Raw genomic sequence first — 24,025 nt, 5'->3', positions numbered from 1 at the left:
ACTTACTTGACACCACTGCACCACATCATCAGATCCGCACATGCACTCACTTAAACCACGGACTTTACCGATTTCCATAATCCATAAGCTTTTATTCGGTTACATGTCCTAAATGTTTCAGCATGTTAAGAATATTTACATGAACCTAGGCACTATTCTGGGGGCGGACATTTGGTGGTAACAACGTGAGTTTACAGACTAGCTATTTTCGTGAAGAGATTTATAGAGGGTAAAAAAGGAATAGACCAAGTGTAGACCCCTGAGGGACCCCGGTCAAACAATAATAAACTAGAAATGCACTCTGTCAAGGTGCCAAATTGCACCTTGCGCACAAGTAGGCCATGTATGGCCTACGTGTGCACAAGTAGAGCGCGCCATGAGGTGCGCTCATCACTGGCATCACCACTTCAAAAAAATGATGACATTGCCAGAGATGCAAAGAGGGGCCCCGGTCAAATAAGAATAGGGTCAAAGAACAAAGACAACCAGACAATTAACCTATAGATTGTAATTCCTTGTTACTAGGGATGTAAGGATACAGAAGTCACCATACTATAATATCAAGATAATAACTCCACAACACCGATTATTTATCAATAATCAATACTCCACTGCTGTTCAAACAAAACAATTACATTTTCAGCCTGAATAAGGAAGATGCTGTCACAGGCCCACGATAGCGTTGAGAGGCTCAGGCCCACAATATTGAGACTTTTTTTTATTATCACAATCTCACCATAACAAAATATTGTTACATCCTTACTTATTATATTAAGGGTCTTTTCATCCTTACCACCAAAAGAACAATATCCTTATGGTCAAGAATTCAGAATGAATCTGTGACCATGCAGGAATCTGACTTCCAATAACAATCTCAGCAAATAACCAAACATTTCCTGAATAGATCATACAAAAACACTACTATATCTACAGCTCAAAGTAAGGCAGCTTCAAATATCAACAACTAATATACCTCACGTAAAATGCTGTCTGTGTTTTAGTAAACAGTCTCAACAGATTAGACAAATCATCAGATCAAATTGGTATATCCTCAGGGGTGATCCATCTTTTGTTATCTACAGTACAATCATTGCTCTTCTACAACAGAAATAAATTATAGAACTCAAGGCTATTAGGCTTATAGATGTAAACATGTAATCAATTGCAACTCCACATTACCTGCACATGCAGGTGTTTCAATATAGCACACAAAAAAGGGATTTTTGAAAGACAGAATGGCCACAAGAACTAACAATCCAGATTACGACATGGCATGCCATTTCCAGAGCTATAGATTTCCATATGAATAGATTTCAGACATTTTAGCGTAATTAGGTTATTTGTTTAGAAATAAGAGGGCCCGGACGGCTGGCGTAGCCGTCTGGGCACCTATCGGCAGGTCGCAGTTTCGAGTCCCGACTCCCAATCCCGACAACCTTTGCTGCGTGTCACCCACCCCCCCCCCCCCCCATCTCTCTCCTCATTTCCTGTCAGTATACTGTATGTATACGATACCTGTCAATAAAAGCAGAAAAATACCCCAACATATCTTTTAAATAAAGAGTCATAACATTTGAATCGTAATGTCATCAAATCCACCTTCCTTTCAGGTTAATTTGGATACTTTCGTAACAGAAAGAAAATCACTTGGGGCGAGGTAAGATAAATACAGGTGGTGGTGTGGTATCAAAGGAATGTTTTGTTTTTTCCAGTCCAAATGATTGGACGTAGACAGCAGTGTGTAAGGGAGTGGTTTCATGATTCTCCAAACTCTATTACTCAGTGGAGTCAAAAGTTATGTATGGCACTGTTCACAATGAGCAGGATGACGATAGGATAATTACGTGAATGTCTAGCCTAGTTCCAGACCCTGAATCGCTAGCCACACCCCTTTACATTTTTTGTTTCGGCGATTCAGGGGTCTAGAATTGCTCTCATTTAAGAGGCCTGCCTCGTTCGAAAATCCGTACGGCGAATCAGCGTCGTGAATCAGCGTCTTGTGATCAGCGTGGGTGGGGGTTTCCCAGAACTCATGTGCGTTTCCAAGTAAACCAACGCCGCCACCGTACCGTACCGCGCATCGCGTCGTGGTAAAATGCTGTAAATTGCGGTAAAATGCGATCGTATCGATCTCGCTATGAAACACCAGTAACAGGCATGTTATGTTGTGTTTGATTACTAGTTCGTAGTGCTCCTATTCTGCCTGTTTCTTTGGTTAGCAAGTAGCACTAGCAAGCAACAGGCTAGCCACTAGCCAGCCACACATAACAACACTACATCATGTGTTGGTCAGAAGGTGAACCAATCGCAGAAGACTGCCTCTTTGGCAACGCCCATCCCAGCAATCGCCCTGGGGGGGAGCAACCTCATACTGAATAATGGAGTGAAACGAAATGTCAATTCAGGCTGAGTGTCAGGCTAGTGAATGTCCACACTGATGAAAGATACGTTTTGTAAACAGTAGCACCAAACACATGCTGCGCAGTCCCAGCTGTGTGAGCCTGTGTCAGAGCCAGGGAGAGCAATCGAGAGCAAGCGAGTGCAAAACAGGGAGAGGGAGATCCTTGAGTGAGTGGGACCCAGAGCCTTGTATTAGAGAGTTCTGCCAATGCAGGGTCAGAAACAGTGCCGGTCACGTGGTTCATGTAACTAAAAATGTCACTTTTCCCTCATAGACTCCAATGCATTCTGTAAACTTCCGGTTCGCACTTTGTCACTATTCGCCAATAGATGTGTATGTAGAAGACCTGGCCCCATGAAGTGAACGGAGTTGGGGCGACTCTCCAATAGAGGGCTCTGGTGGAACCTACTTCATCCCAGGCAGCAGACTGTTTATCACTTATCCAATCTACAAATATTGTTCTTCACATTTCTGCACATTTTCCCTGACAAAAGTATGTGTCTGTACTGGCATTTGTAACACATTTGACTGCACTTTGACTGTTTTTAAGTGGAGTCAGCCACTTCTAATCTACATGTGACCAGTATTTGCATGAGCACGGCATCAACAGCTGCAGCTGATTGCAACACAAAGATGCAACCAATTACACTAATTAACACAAACAGGAGGCAGCAGAGCGCAACACATGCAGCAGTTATAAACACATGCACCATCTGAATACCAGCACACACATCAAATAAAGTAGTACAGTCTGAATACCAGTGCCCCGCCCACAAATCAAATAGAGTAGTACCACCTTACAGTGCCCACACACACACATCATGGAGTAGTAGCCTACCATCTAATACCAGCACCCACATATCAAATAGAGTTGTACTGTCTGAATACCAGTCCAGCGCCCACACATCAAACAGAGTAGTAGCATCTGAATACCAGCACGCGCACATCAAAATGAGTAGTACCGTTCTATTAACACCTGGAGTGCCTAACACGTTCCCAGTATAATAGGCCAATTTGAGAAGAGTGCCGTGTTTTCTTTGGCCTTTCACAGAAATTGCATGCTGCGTTCATAATTTGAGGCATTGTTTTAAAAATGGACCAAACCTGCAAACCTTGGCCAATGTTAGCCAATTAGGATGGAATATGAAATATTGGATGGATCCGTCTTGATCACATAACTATAGAGACACCATGTACCAAATCGATTTGCGTGATCTTTGGACAGAATCTGAAGGAGCAATAATCAAGAAAATGTTTTACAAAAGTCGGCCTCCAAAATGTCCATATCACCCTAGTATAAAAAGCAGATGTGAAAAATGCAGGGCAGAGTTTCCTTAGTCCCATTTTTTCCTCTGCCTCGTCCTAGTGGGAATGTGTGTGCAAAACTTCACAGAAATTGCACGCTGCGTTCATGATTTGAGGCATTTTAATCAAAACTGAGCAATCTGCAAACCAATCATGATGTTTGGACAAAATCTGTAGGAGTGATATAAAAGGAATGCCTCATGGTGGCGCTATAAGAGGCCCGATCTGAAAAATAGGGGGAAGGGGCGCCTGCTGGCCTGGCGGTCCAGGCGCATACCACATAGGCTCTGATGCCTGACAGCGTGTCGCGGGTTCGAGTCCCATTCTCGACAACCTTTGCTGTGGGTCACTCCCCATCTCTCTCACCATTTCCTGTCCGTCTACTGTCCTCTCAATAAAGGCATAAAAGATCCCAAAAACAAATCTTTAAAAAAATATATGTATAGTTTGGTGGCAGAGGTTCTGAATTGGCATCCAGGGAGTGTGTGCACAGTTTGTCAGCGATCAGGCCAACACTGCCGGAGATAAGCTGTACGCAGACAGATGGACACATGGACGGACATAACTAAGGGCCAGTGACCATCTCGTACGGCCTGTGAGTCTGTGACATCAGTCATCTACGATGTATAGAGCAGGGGTCTTCAATGTTTTCAGACCAAGGACCCCTTAGCTGAGAGAGAAATGAAGCAGGGACCCCCAGATTCCATATAGTTTCATCGTTTGACAGCACAATCATTGAATCACAGTGCATTTTGGATTCATGTCAATTTGTGTTGACAACCACTTGAAGCATCAATACTTAATAAACTTGACCTTTCACTCTGTACTTAGTGCTCTTTTTCCCCCTCTACACCAAACCTCTTTGCCGAAAATAGCCGAGCTTGTAGATCTGCTATTTTTGGCTAAAGTTCTCAGAATATGGACACTAGGGTTCAAGTGGTTAATATAAAAAAGGAGGAAAAAAAGGTTTCTATTACACAAAGATTTGGAGGACTCCCTGTAGTAACTCTGAGGACCCCCTAGGGGTCCCGGACCCCCTGTTGAAGACCCCTGGTATAGAGTATGACTCCAAATGTGGGCAAGGTTTCAGCACGATCCGACCACCATTGTGGAGGTGCTAGGTTGGCCTGCTGCCAAGTGTGCAAAAGAAAGTTCCACCAGTTTGCAAGATTAACTCCAGAAACACATGCATGCCACACACGCAAGCACACACACCCTGACCCTACACACACACACACACACCTGTAGAGCCTTGGCATACTGTACCCTGTTTTGACATGCTTGTTAGCAGCAAGTCACTGTGAGTTTGCCGTATCAAACATCTGTTGCTAATATTCTCAGCGGGTTCAAGTACAACAATTCTGAAAGGTCCAAAACCACTGATCAATCAGCAGAGACTTCACTTGATTAGTAAAAAAATAAATAAATATGCTGAAATCATCACACACCACTAATCTTTGAACCACACTAACGCTGAATCTCCACAAGCCCAGCCTACTTGATACAGTAGTCTACAGCAGGGGTTTTCAAAGTGGGTGATGGGGCACCCTGGGGTGCCCCGAGATCTATCTAGAATATTTGGAATTTATTTGAACACTTAAACAAATATTTGGTATCATTTTAAACTTGAAGTACAGTTATTTTCAGTAAGTTTTGACCGAAATGGTAATTATCTCAATGTTTTCCTCGCAACATAATCCCTAAAATATGCCATGATTAATATAAGGTACTGGGAGTGAAAATGATGAATGTCATGTACAGGGGTTGACACTAAGGTCTCAGAGGCACTTGCCCATCGGGCAAGTACAGGTCATGTTCTACTTGCCCAAAGGTCATGCCCACTTGCCCGAAAAGTAAATCGTCCATTATAAAATGATAGGTACGTTTTTAATTACCGTTCAATTTAACACTTATTTCTTTACTTTCTGGGGCTGTGCGATAAAATGTCACACCTCAATACCTCCAAATCCAAAATACTTTAGCTATGATTGAATATGTCTATGGTTTCACACTTGTTATTTTATATTTTTACATGTAGCAACAGTAAAAACAGCACATTATAGGTAAATAGTGCTCTTATTTTACATTCCACAGACCAGAAGACACAGCACACTGGCCACGTTCAGGTGTTTAGACAGATATCTCGTGTTGTGTTTATAGACATTTGTGTCCCCTCTCAAATGAGCACTTGCCCTGTCGGGCAACCTGAAAGCCAACTTCACCTGCCCTGACGTTTTATTTACCTGCCGAGGGCAGGTGGGCAAGCCTTAGTGTCAATGCCTGCATGTAGGTAATATTATAATATAATGTGGGGTGCCTCGGATGAAAAATATATTTATAGGGGTGCTCTGAGCCAAAAAAGTTTGGGAACGCCTGGTCTACAGAACTGTAAATGCAAATGAAGACATTTCCTATAGTGATGGTACATCTTTCCTCTTTTGAGTTGCATCAGCACTGGCACATACAGTACGTCTCCCAGTGCAACTTCCATGCCTTTTTCGGAATAAATGATGTGCAGCAGCAGCAGCAGAGGAGCTCCATCAAATACTTTACAGATGCTAAACCAAGAGCAGCAACCCCCTGATCTGCTGCAATCCTATACATAAAAATGCAGAGGTAGCCTATAGCAAATGGTTAAGTAACCCCAGAGGCGGGAACACAAGGAACAATTTAACTTTACCATATCAAACATCTACTATACATTAGGGTGAGGCTGATGTGGCAGGATGACAGGAGACAGGAATGATTTACTGGCACCAAGTACGTCTGTATCGGAAATCAACTTCATCTGGAGGTCGTGGATGTTTTGCCCTGCGTGGCACCACTGGAATAACAACCGTGGGCCAAACCAGACTGACTGTCACACAATGTGCCTCGCTCAGATCTCCCCTAGCATGAGGGAGAGTTAAGTGGCGTGCGTCACACGCACAGTCGCGCGCACAGCACACACACACACACACACACACACACACACACACACACACACACACACACACACACACACACACACACACACACACAAGTGGTGGAAAAAGTACTCAAATGTTTTACTTAGGTAAAAGTATCAATACTACAGTATAGAAATACTCTGTAAGGGTGCCCTCACACCAAAATACCTATGAGAGTGGAATCTGCGTTCCGCCAATGCATTTCAATGAGAAGGGAGCGTTTTTTGCAGAAATCCTCTGCTGGCATGAAACTGCTTCACTCTCATTGAAATGCATTGGCGGAACGCGGATTCCACTCTCATAGGTACTTTGGTGTGAGGGCACCCTTACAAGTCAAAGTCCAGAATCCTAAATGCACTTGCGTAAAAGTACAAAAGTATTGGCATCAAAATGTACTTAAGGAACCAAAAGTAAAAGTATCATTCTGCAGAATGTTCCATTTCAAGTTTTCAAATGTATGAAAAGCTTTTGAAGATAGCTGATCTACAAGCATTGCGACGCATTGTGAGCTTGTAGATCGCCTATTTTCAAATGGATAAACACACACACACACACACACACACACACACACACACACACACACACACACACACACACACACACACACACACACACACACACACACACAGCTGTGATGCATAAGAGGCTGCGTGAGTGAGACGACCTCTACTCCTACCGATAGTATAGAGACCTCAAGTTCCTCTATAAGATTACTTGAGTCATATCCATGTGAAATGTACTCTTCTGTAGTTTAATGCCAGCATTTAGGGACTTTAATGACGTGCATTATAGCAACAGCTGACACGAGGAAGTCGGCCTGGTCTAATTTAAATTTGTCTGAGGAAAACAACTGGCATCCACTTCAGACATTTCCAAATGACAGAAAGTCCTAATTAGCATTTCAAATGTTTGTCCCCGTGGTGTAATTTCAGAACCCACAAGCCGTTATTGTCCCCAAACATGCATCGCACGTCACCAGACTTAATGCATGCCAAATGTACTGTAGCGACCTTTTCCCCTCTCCTCACAGCTGGAGGCAGAGTGAAATGTCCATAGTTAAAAACATCCACACCTATAAAATTAAAATTATGTGCAATTATGAGTACCAGGCAAGTGAAACCACTTAACTTTAAAGTTATTTTTTGTCCGCTTCCTGTGTGGCATCTTTGGTACCGAGCTTCCTTTCTGGTGAATTTATTCAGGCCAGGTGTTGAGGCCTCAGCCTACCCGCAGCATATTTAGATATGTCTAAGTTGTTACGAAAAGGCTCGTTTAAAGATGGTAATTGAAAGGCATTAATGTCTTAATTGCCATTAAAAAGACCAGCCAGCTGAAAACTAAAAGTAGCAACGCTACAGTAAATGCTGAAAGCGTTTATTCAGAATGGACATAAAAGTGGCTTTCTCCTCCCTGCCGTAATATCCAACAGAACAGACACATAAACACATAGTCTATCTCTCTCTCTCTCTCTCTCTCTCTCTCTCTCTCTGTCACACGCATACAAACACATGAAAGCACCAATTCAAGGGTGCTCGAGTGGTGCAGCGGTAAAGTGCCACCACCACCACAGAGGTTGTGGGTTCAAATCCATACATCCGGCTTTGTTGATGATATATACATTCCAAGATATATATACAAACACAATTGGCCCATGTTAGGGCAAGGGAAGCCAGGCGGGGAGGGTGATATCACTGCACGTGTGGGGCGGCAGAGGTTCAGGGGTAGAGTAGCCAGTAGAGCTCCCCCAGATTTAGTGTCGAAGTGTCCTTGAGCAAGACTCTGAACCCCTAATTGCTCCCGATGCGCTGGTTGGTGTCTTGCTTGGCTTCCTCCGCCATCGGTGTAGGAATGTGTGTGTGACTGGTTGAATGTAAAGCACAAGCTATGTAAAGCGCTTTGGATAAAAGCGCTATATAAATGCCATTTTATCACATAATCCCTGCTGGTGCATACCACATGGGCGCAACTCTCTGATCTTGCAGTACAGTACATCTCCCGATACTCTGCATTAACATTTCCTCTCTCTCTCTCTATTGTGCAAAGTCTAAAAACGCCCCCAATACTTCTATGTCATATGTTGGGCATTATTTAGCCTTTACTGGCAGCACAGTCGAGTGAGACAGGAAATGCGGAGAGTAGGGTGATGAACCCGATGACATTCAGAGGTACAGTATATTGAAGGCTGAAGGTTGAAAGTCAGTCTCGTAAAATATATACAGTACAATATAAAGAGCAGGCTGTGAAGACTCTAATGTAGAAGTAAATGTACCTCTTAAAACAAATGTCCATGTTATTAAAGGAAAGTGCAATCTTCGCACCTCCCCCAATAGATCTTTACAGTCGGCGCATTCCAAGAGTGGCCTCTCTCCACACCTGGAACTTTAAAACTTTAAAAGGATGACGGAATTGGCTTATAGGTATGGCCACGCCCACCCAACGGCCCACCTGGGTAATGTACATAACTCATAGGTTAAAAACAGCAGCCGTGACCGGTACCCTCTTCCAGAATCAATCAGCAAGAAGTTAAAGAAGACTGTACTTAAGAACAGCTATTTGCGCAAATTGCCTTTCGAGGAGCCTTGAGGAAAGTGAAAGTGCGAGAGAGCACGAGGGAGCAGCCCCTCTACCCTTTGCGGGGACTTGTACTCGAGCTGAACTCAGTACTTTACTGAGGGAGCACAGCCCGGGCAGAATACCAGAGCCGTGGGTTTTGGTGGAGAGATGCCATTCTCCCAGGGGGGGCGGTGGGCCTGTGTGTTAACCGCGCTGTGACAGAGGGGCAGATTGTATAAGGGCCAGGCTTCCCCCAGCATGCCATCAGCTCAGGGACAAGCAGGAACGTGGGGGGACAGGGGGCATGGAGGGTATAAGAGGGGATGAAGGAGGGTGGGGTTGTCACAGTGAATTATCGAACACGGGTCTTGGATTCAGCAGAAGCAGCTCTGTGCTTCAGGTGCATTATAGCCGGCGGAGGGGGGACAAAACAACAGCGCTCTGGGGGTGTCAGAAACAATATCACATAATATCGCCAAGTCACCTCTGACCTCTGGCCCACAGGGCAAGTAAACTCACCTCTCTCACCCCAGCATGGACCACAGCATCACTTAGTTTTCTCATCCAAACCAAACAAATAAGGGACTAAATGTTTTTGCATTAGTATTTTGAAATCTTCCAAGCCCCCACATTGGGACGTGTGCCAAATGAAACATCAGGGTTATCAGAAGATGTGCAATATCTTGTTAAATTAAAGACATTGCACAAGAGCTTACTAAATGATAATAATAACAATAAACCATTTAAATAATTGTTTCCTTCCTCTGAATTTCCCTGACTCATAGGAAACAAATGAATCACCCTCTGCTCATTCCAAAGACATGAAAAGAGAAGAAATAAAAGGCCTTTAGACTAGAGTCACCTGGCTCAAAAGCTCATGGCCTGAGGCTGAAACCCTTTTAATACAAAAGCCCAAAAAGCTGTCATTTGAGCTATCAAACACGACACGCCAACAATAACTGTATAAACATGGAAATTAAATTAAATGTCATAACGACTACGACGAGGATCACTTCAAAGCTGTCTCTCAACAAAAAGCAGAGCCTGTCTCACATCAAACACACAGTAACCAGCAGCAGACCATTACATGGATTAAACAGTTGGAGGCAGTCCAGGGTCCTCCCCACACATAATAGCAAAGCATGGCTGGAATGAGAAAGGGGCGTTCAGCTGAGCGCATATCTCCACCAGGCCGGAATACCATCACATTGCTGGATAGAAAATGTTACAGGCACTGGAGAGTCATTCCCACATTGCCCTCCTAGGATGTATGTAAAGCCCCTTTTCGACTGCAGCTTTAGCACCACACCACACCACACTACACCGCACCACATAAAAATATCGACATTTTCCATTACACAAAAGTACCTCTACCGGTAAGAAAAAAATTGACCCTTTTAACTGTGATTATGATACAATATAAATTAGTATTACAACTATCCTAAATTATAATACACTGTATATAATGGATTAGAACTGTGATTATAATACACTATAAAGTATGAATGTATTACTATGATAATTATAATACACTATAATAGATTATAATAGTGGTTATAACACAATAGAATCTATTATCATGTATTACAATTATATCCTGGTGGTCTAAATGAAAAGTCAGTGAGTGATCAGTCATTATTAAGTGTTTGGCCCTGTTTGGCCTAGCTCAGACCTACTCTAGATTGGATACTTTTTAGTACCACGTTTAGTACCACTTTCACACCACTCTACCCAGGTCCTTGTAGTGGAAAACCTGGCACAAGTGGGCGGTGTGGTGTGGTGTGGAGTGGTGTGGTGTTGGGCCAGTGGAAAAGGGGCTTAACAGGTACTGTACATAATAAGAGGTGCCAAAAGAGAGGCATCAAGAGCATGCAAGACTAGGCATCAGCAGCAGGCTTGTAGACCGGCTAATCTAACTCTCCGCTGTATGGTCAGAGCTCTCTCTCAACCACTCCTTACGTACACAAGAAAATATATAATTTTCAGCTAATCTCTTAGAAACATTGCTCTACCCGTAAACAGATACTTTTCATTCCCACTGCAACAGTGGAAGAACTGACATGGTACGGAGCTGTGAAATTGGCAGTATGAAATATACGGTACAGCCTTTCGAAATCAGTAGCCAAATGAATAAATACCAGTTATTAGTGCCTTTACATGCAAGTGGGAAAGAGGTTTAAGAGGCAGAAAGTGACATGGGTGGGGGGCGCCCGCTCGCCTATAGCGGCCCAGGCGCATACCCATAGGCTCTGATGCCTGACAGCACGTTGCGGGTTTGAGTCCCAACGGCCTTTGCTGCATGTCACTCCCCATCTCTCTCCCTGTTTTCTGTCTACAGTACCTACTGTACTAATATCAATAAAGGCAAAAAGCCCCAAAAATATCTTTAAAATAAAAGAAAGTGACATGGGTAAGGATGATGCGTGGGATTGCATCAACACAAAAATCACATGTATGTTGTAATGGATGCCTATTCCAGCAGGACGCCAAAACAAATGGCGACACGTGTGGCAAGTTTGAAGTCGGTTGGTCGGACAGCTCTCGAGATATGTGAACTACAGACGGACACACAGACGGACAGACAGAGATTTTGTGCATTTATAGTAAGAGGTAGTGACCAGCAGCACGGCAGTGGAGCCACTAGTTTCAATTCAAATCCATCCAAATTCAACAACACAATATTTGAACACTTGTGTTCTATATGGTAGATGAGTCAGATGACATTTCATTCTGAGGGCCTCAGCATTGAGGTTCAACAAATAACTAATATTCGAGGCCAGTTTATCAATATATTCCATTTGGTAAGCCCCGTTTTCTTTGCACGGATGTAATGTAATACCCAAAACACACCAACGTCTAACTAGCTAAATTGGCATAGAAACACCACTGATGTAATTGACATCTTTGCATGAGCGCAGTGCGCATGTGTGCACACGTCATAGGTATACTGCGGTCTCTCTGTGTCTCTGCTAGTATCTTTGTGCATGCATGTGCATGTGCGTTGTACTGTAGGTGATGTCAGTGTGTCTGTGTGTGCGACTGTGTGCGGTGCATGTGCACATGCAATCTCTGTCTGTCTGTATCTGTGCCAACAACTCGTTAGTACTGTACTGTACATCCTGTAAGTCAGATGGACAGCATACGTCCGATTGACTAGTTCCACTCCATATCCTCACAGCATATGCCATAGCCTACCTCCAGGCTATCAATAATTCACAAATCTGGCATAATTGTTGCTGACAGATTTTAAAAATATTCAGGAATTAACTTTCTTGGCTTAATGACAGCAGCATGCACAGTAAACATGACACTGACCACTGTAGTAGTTTGCAAGAGCTGGAGACAGACAAGCATGCACGCATGCATGCACGCACACACACACACGCATGCACGCCCACACCCACACAGGGTGAAAACATACTCTCCCGCCACTACAGTTCCAGCCTGGCAGAAATCATGCAAAGCATGATAGGATGACATGAGAGAGCAGGTGGTGATGTTTTTAGCATCATCAGTTAGCAGTTAGAGGGTTAAGTAGCTCTGGTCCATAGCGTTAGAAGTTCTACTTAGAGAGTTAAGGAGAGCTCAGTCGGTAGAGCTCTCGCCTTTGTACCGCAAGGTCATGGGTTCGATTCCGGGCACCGCCAACTCAGCGTATGAGTAGCACGGCTTGGCAAGTCGTGCGGCAAGTACTGGGAGCTGATGGTAGGTGTGGCGCTCCACCTCAGCACTCCATCTCCCAGGGGTCTAGCGCATTGTAACGGGGACCGCGTGTTACCGGCTGATACCGGCAATAAGCTACTCCCGACCTTCTTAGAGGGTTAAGTAGCTCTGGTCCATAGCGTTAGAAGTTCTCCTTAACGCTCCTCCTAGGAGTTAAGGAGAACTCCTTCTAATGCTATGGACCAGAGCTAGGGGTTAAGTGTCACTTGACAGGCAAACCAGTTACCTTCTCATTACAGCCAGGCCAGGTGGCTTCTCCACCCACAAGCTAGGGCTGCCCCCAAAGGTGAAGGTGATGCTGAGAGGAAGGGAGAACAGAGTTTAACTCTGATTGGGCTTATTGAAAACAGGAGAAGACTAGAATAGTTACAAAGTTTTCTACTACTCACCACAAGAGTTAGTGTGAGGTGGGGGGGAAGCCACAGTAAAGAGGAGAGTTCTTTCAGAAGTGGAACACACAATTGAAACCATGAAGTGAGAGACAGCGGGGGAGGAAAGAGGAGTGAAATGCCCATCTCTTCACACACAATACTCAGATATACCAACTCTTCTCTGACAGTGCATTTATATCATGGCACTAGCAGAATGTCACCTAGGACAGTAGCTAGGAGTAATGTTTGTATGCAGGTGTGAAGTCAGCTGAGGTCAGCAAAGCATGCTTGACAAGGGAGACTGCGAAGCTGTCACAATATACTGAAACACCTGGGGTGTTGCTTTTGGAGCAGATTTAATTTCTTGAATAAAAGAAAATAATATAGTTTTTGTTTCTCTTGCTTCATTCAATTCAATTCAATTGGCTTTATTGGCATGACATTTTACAATATGACAAACAACAAACAATATGACAATATATATATATATCAATGAAATTACAGTACATAAAGGAGATGGTGCGGTAAAGTAAACATATGGTATACAACAGTATATGTGTCCTACTGGTTGTCCCTTTTCTTGTGACAGGAATTTACATATTTTGCAGCTAAAACTGCACATTCTTTCTGTTCTCCCAAAAGGAGTGGCAATTTCTCCCTTTGTCATACCTCTGAATTCTGGGCAAATTATTTCAATTTTTGGGAAGAATTCCTCCCTAAAGTTTGAGTATTTTTTTACATTGTGTTAGGAAGTGTAATTCTGTATCTACAGCTCCCTCGTCACAATGACAGCACAGCCTCTCCTCTCTGGCCAGCCAGGTCTGTCTGTCTGTCTGTCTGCCCTTCTCTATTGCCAAACCATGATCACTCAGCCTGTACATTGTCAATGTCTTTCTCAGGTTTGTTAGTGTGCTTAAGTAATCTGCCACAGTGTTGGTGATTTTAAGTCTAGGCTATTCATGGTAATACATTCAGATTAAACAGTAATGTTTTCACAGCTGTAATGTAGTTAGCAGTTTATTTTATTACAGTTGACAATGAATGAAAATAAACCCCATTTGCTGTCAGTTAGTGTAGCACAGTGTTGCGGACTAGTGATTTGGTTTGTGCCAGCAGCATGCCCATGTAAAACACAGAATACAAACTCAAATACCTACCATTCAGTAGTAGCCAACGAGGGTTCACCGCTGCCAGCCTAGTTTGCAACACTTTAACGACGATTCAATGCCAGCATTCCAGCAGTAACTCCTCTTTAAACTAGAGACCAATAAATCCGACAGATTAAAAAGTTCTCATGAGAGCCCAAAAGGCTTCACCTCAGTGGGCACTGCAGCCTACCTGCGGTTCCTGTAGTGTGTAGCCTACTGTACAGCCTAAATTAGTGCACTATAATCTCCACTGGACCACAAGCTTGTGTTTCGTCCCGATCGAGCTTTCTTCCACCTGTAGCATATCCAGAAAATGATTGAAAGTGATTAAGGGGGTCCTCCCGGGTCCTGTTGGGGTGAAGGTTATGCTCTCTGCACAGTAAGGTACTGGTGCTCCCGTTAGCGCATCCCTGTCTGTCCCTGCATGCAGCCTGATAATACTGTTGTAATCTAGAAGCTATTTTCCGATTCACAAGTTAGTTAGCCCTGCTGGCGTTGGCAGCACGCATGCACGCAGGCTGCAGAACAGTCCAGACATGTTCGGATGCCTGAAGGGGAGTCCTAAGCCTCTTCCTTTTTATTTTCTTCTTTTTTTTCATCGGCGTTCCCTCTCTCTCTCTCTCTCCCTCGGTCCTCCCATCTTCTCCCAATCGGTTACCCTGCCCTGCCCCTCCATGCTGCCTGCAAGCACAGCCCTGTGGCGAGCAAACATCATATGAGTCTCCAGTTACAGCTTTTCAGGTAGCCTGCCTAACCTATAGGACGGGAATTACATTGAATTAATTTCATTTTAACTTGTTTTATATCCACCACGAGCCCTCTTCAAACTTCACTCACTGTCACTGACTGTCAACTTTGGTCATATCTGGTTTGTGTGGTGTGGTTTTTTACTGCTGAGAAAAAAGTCCAATTTAAGTAGCCTATTTCCCTTCTTTGAGAATGCTTCATTGTTCTCTATAACCTCAGAGCATCTTGGTTGCATCAGTGCATCAGCCCTGCTGAGCATTTCCCACACAAATATAGTAGCCTAAAAGAACTACATTACTGAATTATTATGCTGGCCTTTGGATTAAGGCCTATTACACACCAATATAGCAGCCAAAATCATTTAGGTACATTTTAAAGGTTACAGGATCTTTAATGGAAACAAGCCATAATCTTCCATCAATTTCTAGCATACCTTTGCATAGAACTGTAGGCCTACTTTCTGTGCTTTTTGTGTAAACTGTTAAATAGAGTATTCTATTCAATCGATCGATCAATCAATCAATCAATCAATCAAGCCACTATGGGTTAATTTCTTATTCTGTGCAATATAAGAGGTTCACACTATTTTGCACAGGAAGGTCTGCTTTGAGATAGGGAAACCACAAGTAGCATCCCTGCGCGTAATAACACTTACATCCCGTTTACATACGCAGTGTTTTTGGAGCATTAAACTAGGCTAAACTATTATTATTCCAATATGTGGGTGTAAATATTTGGATTCAAATAAACATTAGTATGAGGCCACCACAAAGTCCTTCATCAATCCCAGACACATCATCAATGGTGAAAATCTGGTTTCTCTGTTTGTTTGTTGTTGTTGTTTTTTGCAGTTATATTCATCTGTATTTATATTTTATTCATAGTTATCTTTCCTTTTTTCTCCAACAGTTATGTTCAGACTTAAGGAAAGCTCAAATTCCAATGGTATTCCTTCAAGTAGGCCTTGGCCCTTGGGGATGTCCTCTTACCATTGATAAGTATGTTAGGGGTGGAGTTGACATGGGTTTAAGTGTCCTAAGTTTGGCATTGACAGACATGCAAGTTCAAGCTCCTCAGTTTTGTGATAAAGTATGCCATCACTGTCAGGACATGCTATGCATGGTCTCCTAAACTAAAAGGACAATGTTATTATATCTATACTATTGACTGAGGCTGTGACCTGCTGCACTGAAATCTGTGCATGTGTGTGTCTACGAGTTCATGCATGTGTGTGTGTGCACAGACAGACAGTGCACATGCATTTTGAGTTTAAAAATAGGACGAGAGAGAGAGAGAGAGAGGTTTTCAGACGAAGAAAAACACAGACAAACATTGAGAGGGAAACTGTGTTGGGCAGATGTGCAGTCAGTGGAACTATCTGTGCTCTTTTGAAGCAGTCAACAAACTAAAAACATAACCATGCTGCAGTAATAAATTCCATCACTTGACTCCATTCTACTGACACTGCTGCTCAAGCATGTGCAGGGGTGTCGTGTCGCACCAAATGCTGGGCCCTGGGTAGTTTAACTAAAAAAAAAAAAGCAGATATACAAGCTTGCAGCGCAGCACCGAGTAAATTGTGAAAATTTTTGTGGAAGTCTTTGAAGAATGTTTCAAATCCTTCTAAGGTTTTTTGAAAAACCTATGTTTCTATGTCAGTGGTGCTGTGAAGGTGCTGTGAAGGACCCCCAAAATTATATTTATTTGGCCACGGACGCCCATCTAAAAATATTTTGTTCCAGGGACCCCCCAGAAGCAACATTTGAGTTACAAATGTTTGCTTAAAAAATACATATATTCAAAGATTTGCACAAATTGTCACGACTTTTCAAAAATAGCAGATCGAGTGCCGCGCTGCGAGCTTGTATATCTGCTATTTTTCAATAGCTAAAGTATAAAATAATTCCAGGGCCCTCCACCTTGGGCCCTAGTAACTCAGTCCCACTGTTCTCCCCCTTGTGACGCCCCTGAGCATGTGGGTCATTAGGGACAATGGAGGCAAGATGAGTCTTGGTTCAACCCATCAGTTTGCAATTCCACAACACCGCCCCTTCCATACTGTATCACTGTGACAAAGTAACATCTTTTAGGTCTCTCAGGCGCCAGTTAGGCTGCCAACATACACAGTCTATCAAGGTGACAGTAGCCTAAAGGTTAGAAGAGTCGGTGACCAGAGGTTTTGAGTCGACCTGTGCTGTCCATCTTTCTATACAACTTACTGCACTAGTAGTACCTGCAGTTCTAGAGGTGCTGTGGAGAATGCGGCTGGATCTCTAAGTTCTGTGGAGTCACTCAATGACTGAGAAATGCAGACTGACTCAGCTGCAGCATGGTGGAAAAAAAGTCTTGTTTCTCAAATATTGATGAACAAGCGAAAATGGCAGAGAACATAATATCGACATAAATCTGGCACCAGTGTTAAACAATTCGGAATATGGCTGTGATGTCATGGAAAGTTGATTTTATGTAGCCTATAGAAAAGATGATGTAGTGGGGTTGAGAAATGGTGTGCATCTGTGTGTGTGTGTGTGTGTGTGTGTGTGTGTGTGTGTGTGTGTGTGTGTGTGTGTGTGTGTGTGTGTGTGTGTGTGTGTGTGTGTGCGTGCGTGCGTGCGTGCGTGCGTGCGTGTGTGTCATGCACACCCATCCTGCAGGTGGGATTGAGCTGAAACCTTAGCGGTGTGTTATGGCATGGGAAATGCCATGGGCAACTTTATAACATGTTTTACAGCTTAATATTTAAACATTTTAAGACTTTAATTTGATACTAAACGAGAGCCAAAAACGGAGCCATGTGGAACTCATTCATTGTGGAACTTTGGACATCATATCAATATGACTTCAGTACTTGGCAGTCAAATGACGTCACAGAGAGCCCAAACAGTTTCAACATGTACAGTACCTACGCAATGCAAGTACCCTGCTAGTATACAGTATAGTAGCTATATAATGGCATTTTGCACAATAAACACAGGGTCATGAAAAAAGAGAGATCATAAGAAATGTGGCCTGTCTTGTTGCTACATTATACAGTCGGAGCAGGCATCTTGATTCCTAATCCTGCCTCCCCTACGTCAGAGATAAAAGCCTGGAGGATAATTCGAGCAGCTATGCGTTGCAGATGTTCTTAGCGCTGTATGTCTCATCATAAATTTACTTCAGTGAACAAATCTGGAGCCTTGTTGTTATCTTTCACCCACTGTTCTGTGTACTTCCAGGAAAAAATGGAGCTCCATCCACCACTCCAAGGATGGTGAAAAGGGGAGATTGAATTGTCAATGTAAATTTTGTCTCTGCTCTTTTATGACATGACTTGATGACATGTGTTGCTGTGTTGTTTGTGTTGTGTTTATGATGTGCTGAATGGCACACAAGGAATGTTCTAAAAATCATCAAGAGGGTGCTAGAAGGCTTCAGCAATGGACAAAATGTAATATTGCGATGTAGTCCGACTGAAATATATGCAATATTATCATTGTGCTTTTAGAAATTATGTAGTATATTTAAAGAATATGTAGTTATTCTCATTTACATATTGTATGTATAAAGTTTAAACCTTACACATTTCCAAATGATGATGCACATAATGATTATTTGACCTCCCATTGCTTTGGTATTGCAATGCCCAGCAAGATGTTGGTCCAGGTTAGGAAAGGATGCGCTATTTCTTACACCAACAAAAAAGAAATACCTTGTTGATCATGCATTATCATACACAAGGATGCTATTTGGACCTTTGAGTAGCTGTCTTTATCTCATTCAGAGCTTCACCAGATGTAGACAAGAATGCCGAAGGACTGAACAACACCCAAACCATGTCTTTCATCAAGTTCCTTCTTTTTCCCTTCCAGCCTGCTGTCATTGACTGCAGTCTGTCTATCCTCTGCAACATTGGTTGATCCGCATACCTGGCGGACCAACTGTTTGAGAACAAGGTGCAGGCAGATGGCAGAGATCATCACCACAGGTAGGGCTTCATCCTGCGCAGAGCCATTTTCCCTTTCGTCCTTATAAACACACCATTGTACCTGTTAGTTCTCATGTGCTTTCTGCAACAATGTTTACACATCTGAGTGCACACTGGTGACAGAAAAACAAATCCCCCTCTTAGGCCTTGAGACCGAGCCACAGCTGAGCGCCGAGTAGCTTTAGATTTATCGTTGTGTGTCCACTTTGGTCTTGAGTTTGACCCTGTGGAGGCCATGGTCACGCCGCACGTCGCCGCAGGGACATGAGGAACACGGCAGAGAGTTTTGCATGTCAGAACGCTGGAATTCCTGGACTCCCCTCCTTGTTCTCTCTTGCAGCAGTACGAACGGGGAGAGGACGAGCGGGAGGGACTCTCTCAGTTTTGATCCTCAGACAACCGCCTCCAGCTCTCTCTTCCAAATACCACCTGTCTAGGGTGACAAATGGCACGGCAGCGCTGCACCTCGCACCTCCATTACAGGAGAAAGTTATTAAGACGGAGACTCGAGAGCTTCTGGAAACCCAGATTAGGGGTACTTAAAGGGATATTCCACTTTCAACAGGGAAACAGTGGAAGGGCTTCTCTCCACATACACACCCATTGTAACTTTAAACTCCATTTTAACAATGATAAATTCATTAATTTGGGGAAATGGAAAAAATGAAATACCAAAAATAATTATTAAAAATAAATGAAAAAGGTTATTGAAAAAACACGGCCTGCTCGCGTATTAGGAGGGTAATATGAGTCACCCAAATAATGGGTGTTTTTAATGAATCTATCATGGTTAAAATGTTTGAAGTTTGAAGTTACAATGGGTGTGTGTGGGGAGAGGCCCTGGGCCTGGAGGGCCTGGTAACATTTACATCAAATATCAAAATATTGAATCAAGCAAATTAAAAACTGTTCAGGGTGTTCATAAAAGCCTGATTAGACAATAAAATGACCAAAAGTTTTTTGAAAGTGGAATATCCCTTAAAACTATGTTTTTCTTTGCTTTCTTTCTATTTCTATTATTTCGCCATTTTCTTTAAAACTGCAAATGATGGGAGCTTGTATGGCAAAGAATTTCACCCACCTTTTTTTTTTACACCTGTAAAGTGTAAACCTGTGATATAACAACAACATTGATGTTAAATTGATAAGAATAAAGGAAGAAATGGAAAACATCAGAAAACAGGACAACAATATCAACATATACTGTAACAAATTGTACTGTAACAGGTATCAAGTATGTAGTTGTGTTCCTGTGGCGTTAAAGACAGTTAGCAGCCTAACATAGCCCCCCACTTTGTTGTCAAGGTGTGAGAGGGTGGCATGCAGAACCTAGGAGATGGTGTCCTTAGTGGATCTGGGCATTGGGTCCAGCCAGGGTGCTAGGGAGAGAGGATCAGATGTGATCCGCTTCTACTAGCCTCTCAAAGTACTTCATGACCACTGAGGCCAGCAGCATTTGATTGATTGATTGAATACTTTATTAGAAGTTTGCATAGGAAAAGGTACAGAACAGTATGGTTCACTGATACAAGGTCAACTAAAAGGATAAACACCACAAGAAAGCTCAATGGCATGTTTAAATTGGGGTCTCGTTGTACTCAATACAGGGTAGTAGTCGTTCAGACCAGCCGGGGAGGCAGTCTTGGCTACAGGGACTAGATCCAGCTGGTGCCACAATCGTCATGCTTGAAGCGGCAGTGGCTCAGGGGTAGAGTGGCCACTTGGCACACGGAAGGTTCCCAGTTCGATCCCGGAGATCCCCCAGAGTTAGTGTCGAAGTGTCCTTGAGCAAGACTCTGAACTCCTGCTCCTGATGAGCAGGTTGGTACCTTGCATGGTTTCCTCCACCATCGGTATGAATGTGTGTGCGTGAATGGGTGAATGCAATGCACAATCATTGTTAAAGGGATATTCCACAAAAAAACTCTGCCTTGCATGGGTCTGCCTTCCCAGGCTCAGGGCCTCTCCACATACTCACCCATTGTAACTTCAAACTTCATTTTAACCATGATAGATTCATTAAAAACACCCATTATTTTTTCTGGTGACTCATACTACCCTCCTAATACGTGAGCAGGCCGTGTTTTTTCAATAACCTTTTTCATTTATTTTTAATAATTTAGTTTTGTATTTAATTTTTCTCATTTTCCAAAAGAATTATTACAAATAAATGAAAAAGGTTATGAAAAAAAGACGGCCTGCTCACGTATTAGGAGAGTAGTATGAGTCACCAGAAAAAATAATGGATGTTTTTAATGAATCTATCATGGTTAAAATGGAGTTTGAAGTTACAATGGGTGTGTGTGGGGAGAGGCCCTGGGCCTGGAGGGCCTGATAACATTTACATCAAATATTTAAATATTGAATGAAGTAAATTAAAAACTGTTCAGGGTGTTCATAAAAGCCTGATTAGATGATAAAGTGACCAAAAGTTTATTTTTCAAAGTGGAATATCCCTTTAAGTGCCTTGGATAAAGGTGCTATATTGTTGCACCATTTGCATTTGAAGCATGTGTGGACCACAGACTGGGCCAGGGAGAAAGAAGTTCAATGTGTGGTGAATACTGGCACCAGGAGATCAGCGCGGGTCTTTATGATATCAATTAGAAGCAGATATCAAACATGTAAGTGCAAGTGCAAAGGCAGCAGCAATGGAGTGTAATTGTGATCAGATATACGGTACTTACAGTAAGTACATAAAGTCATAATGCCTGTGCAGGGACGTGCTGGCCATTGGGAAAAGCGGGACAACTCCCGAACGGCCGGTTCATTTCCGGCCAGTCCAGGCCGGCCTTTAGGGAAAAAAAAAATGTTGGCCTTCGTTCCATTTTGGGGGCTGGGCGGCCAACAAAGTAAATTGTCACTGTCGGGCAGAAACCTTGTGTCTCCAAGTTTCAAATTTGTAAATTTTTTCGCAAAGTAAAGCCCTGCTTCATCAAGGCCGTCGCACAAAAGTAGTGAAAACAGCAGATCTACAAGCACACAAGTGACACAACGCCTCGCACTTGTGTGCTTGTAGATCGGCTGTTTTCACTGGTTTAAATCCTTTTTAGAATGATAAATACAAAACAAACGGTTTTGGACATTCAAGGTTTCCAGACTTTCCACCCGACAACAACGAAATATAACTGTAATTGGCCCACTGGCTTGTCACTTGTCATGATCTGAAATGGCAAATCTTTGAGTAGCAGCAGCGCTATAGAGAGATCTCTCTCTCTATTGCGCGCAATGAGGGCCTCTCAACTCTTTTTCCCGGGCTGAATCAGGGGCCCAGCACGTCATTGTGCCTGTGTGACCACCTATGTCACCAAGACAGTCAGTCACAGGGCTCAGTGGTTGTTCAAGAGCCTGATGCGTGGAAACGGGTCTATAGTCTGGCCGACAGCCGTAAGCCTTTTTCTGACGGCGGCAACGCAAACAGATTATAGCTGGGGCGATGAGCTCAGCTTTGGCTACGACCCCATTCTGGGTCCTCCTGGAGGGAGGGAATCGCACCTCTGATGATGCTCTGCAGCCTTGTATAAACACCAGCTATAAAATGTCACAGCTCCTTTGGGCTGTTGCCAGCACATATGTTGCCACATGTTGTATTCCATAGTACCCTTTCTGACCTGTGATAACAGTGGAAATCACGGGAGACTGACGGCATGCTGCGGCCGACATTGAAGTGGAGCGTTTCTAATAACAGTGGGTTAACATGCCTGAACAATCTGTTATAGACAATGGCAAACTCTCTTTGATGAGTCACCAGCTTGACTCCGCTTCTCTTTTCCTCAATAATAAGGGGCGTCGGGCCGCGTTGTTCTTGGACTGATGTTCTGACACTTTTATTAGATTTAGGATCCCCGACCGTGCAAAGCCTATGCATTAAAATAAATGCATGATTCTGATTCAAAGCTTTCCAAAAAAAAGAGCTTGGTCTTTTTTCCAGTCCTATAAAGCCCTGTCTTTCTATCCGTGTTTAACTATTTATTGATCTTCTTCACTGTAGAAACACAATTCCCGCTTAAAGGACAACTTTGTTTTTTTTACAACAAGGGTTCATATTTTAGATAGTCATTAGAGAAAAGAAAAGTTGAGTGTTAAAATGTTTTCATTTACTTATTTCTATAGTTTTTGTGATTTTAACGATTTTGATTTGCATGCATGCCTCCAGGTTGGGGGCATGCATGCAAGTGGCGAAATATGTATTTTTAGACACAATAAGCCCATTCCCAAGATGCACCGCAATCTCTCATGGTCAGATGTGACGTACTGTATGGGGGCTGGTGTAAATAGTAATAAAGAAATTGCCGGCTTATTGTGTCTAAAAATACATATTTAGCCACTTGTACGCATGCCCCCAATAGTCCATGGGCCATACGAGTTGTCGGTATCAAAAAGGTGGCAAAGGTTACCATGCATTTTTGAAAAGCTCTATATCTGTAGATTATATTTTGGTATGCAAGCATCTGATTTGCACGAAAAACATTCCTGGGGCTAAAACAGCCCCCACAAAAGTGTGAAAAGTGATGACTTATCACTTTTCATCACTAAACCATAGTCTTGTGGGACAGTTTTTAGCCCAAGGAATGTTTTTTGTGCAAAACAGATGCTTGCAATGGATTCAGCATCATGAAAACCCCCTAGTTTGACCCCTCACATGCTACTTAAAGCAGATTAATTTTTAGCTTTATTTTCCTGTAATGTAAAGTTAATGGGACACCAACTCTAGCGGCTGATAACACCAATTTAGCTGTGTCTAAGAAAGGGTTATCATACCAAAATATAATCTACAGATATAGAGCTTTTCAAAAATGCATGGTAACCTTTGCCACCTTTTTGATACCGACAACTCGTATGGCCCATGGACTACAACCACT

General features: G+C 43.0%; 1 protein-coding gene across 1 annotated transcript in view; it reads right to left on the bottom strand.

Annotated features, from left to right (window-relative positions):
- The window catches only part of col7a1 (collagen, type VII, alpha 1), a gene marked incomplete at both ends in the record, with an annotated part of 225,733 nt that extends 206,543 nt beyond the window's left edge, over nucleotides 1-19,190 (bottom strand). The window contains 3 exons of the mRNA XM_080728016.1: nucleotides 10,437-10,502; nucleotides 13,168-13,228; nucleotides 19,159-19,190. Coding sequence (XP_080584142.1) covers nucleotides 10,437-10,502; nucleotides 13,168-13,228; nucleotides 19,159-19,190 — 159 coding nt within the window. The remainder of the gene's footprint in view (nucleotides 1-10,436; nucleotides 10,503-13,167; nucleotides 13,229-19,158) is intronic.
- Between the last annotated feature and the right edge of the window lie 4,835 nt (nucleotides 19,191-24,025).

Source organism: Nannobrachium achirus (genome assembly GCF_963921795.1).
Source record: "Nannobrachium achirus genome assembly, chromosome: 6".
NCBI classification, from domain to species: domain Eukaryota; kingdom Metazoa; phylum Chordata; class Actinopteri; order Myctophiformes; family Myctophidae; genus Nannobrachium; species Nannobrachium achirus.
Note: the sequence above shows the minus strand (reverse complement) of the source record. Positions and strands in the feature narration are given on the sequence as shown.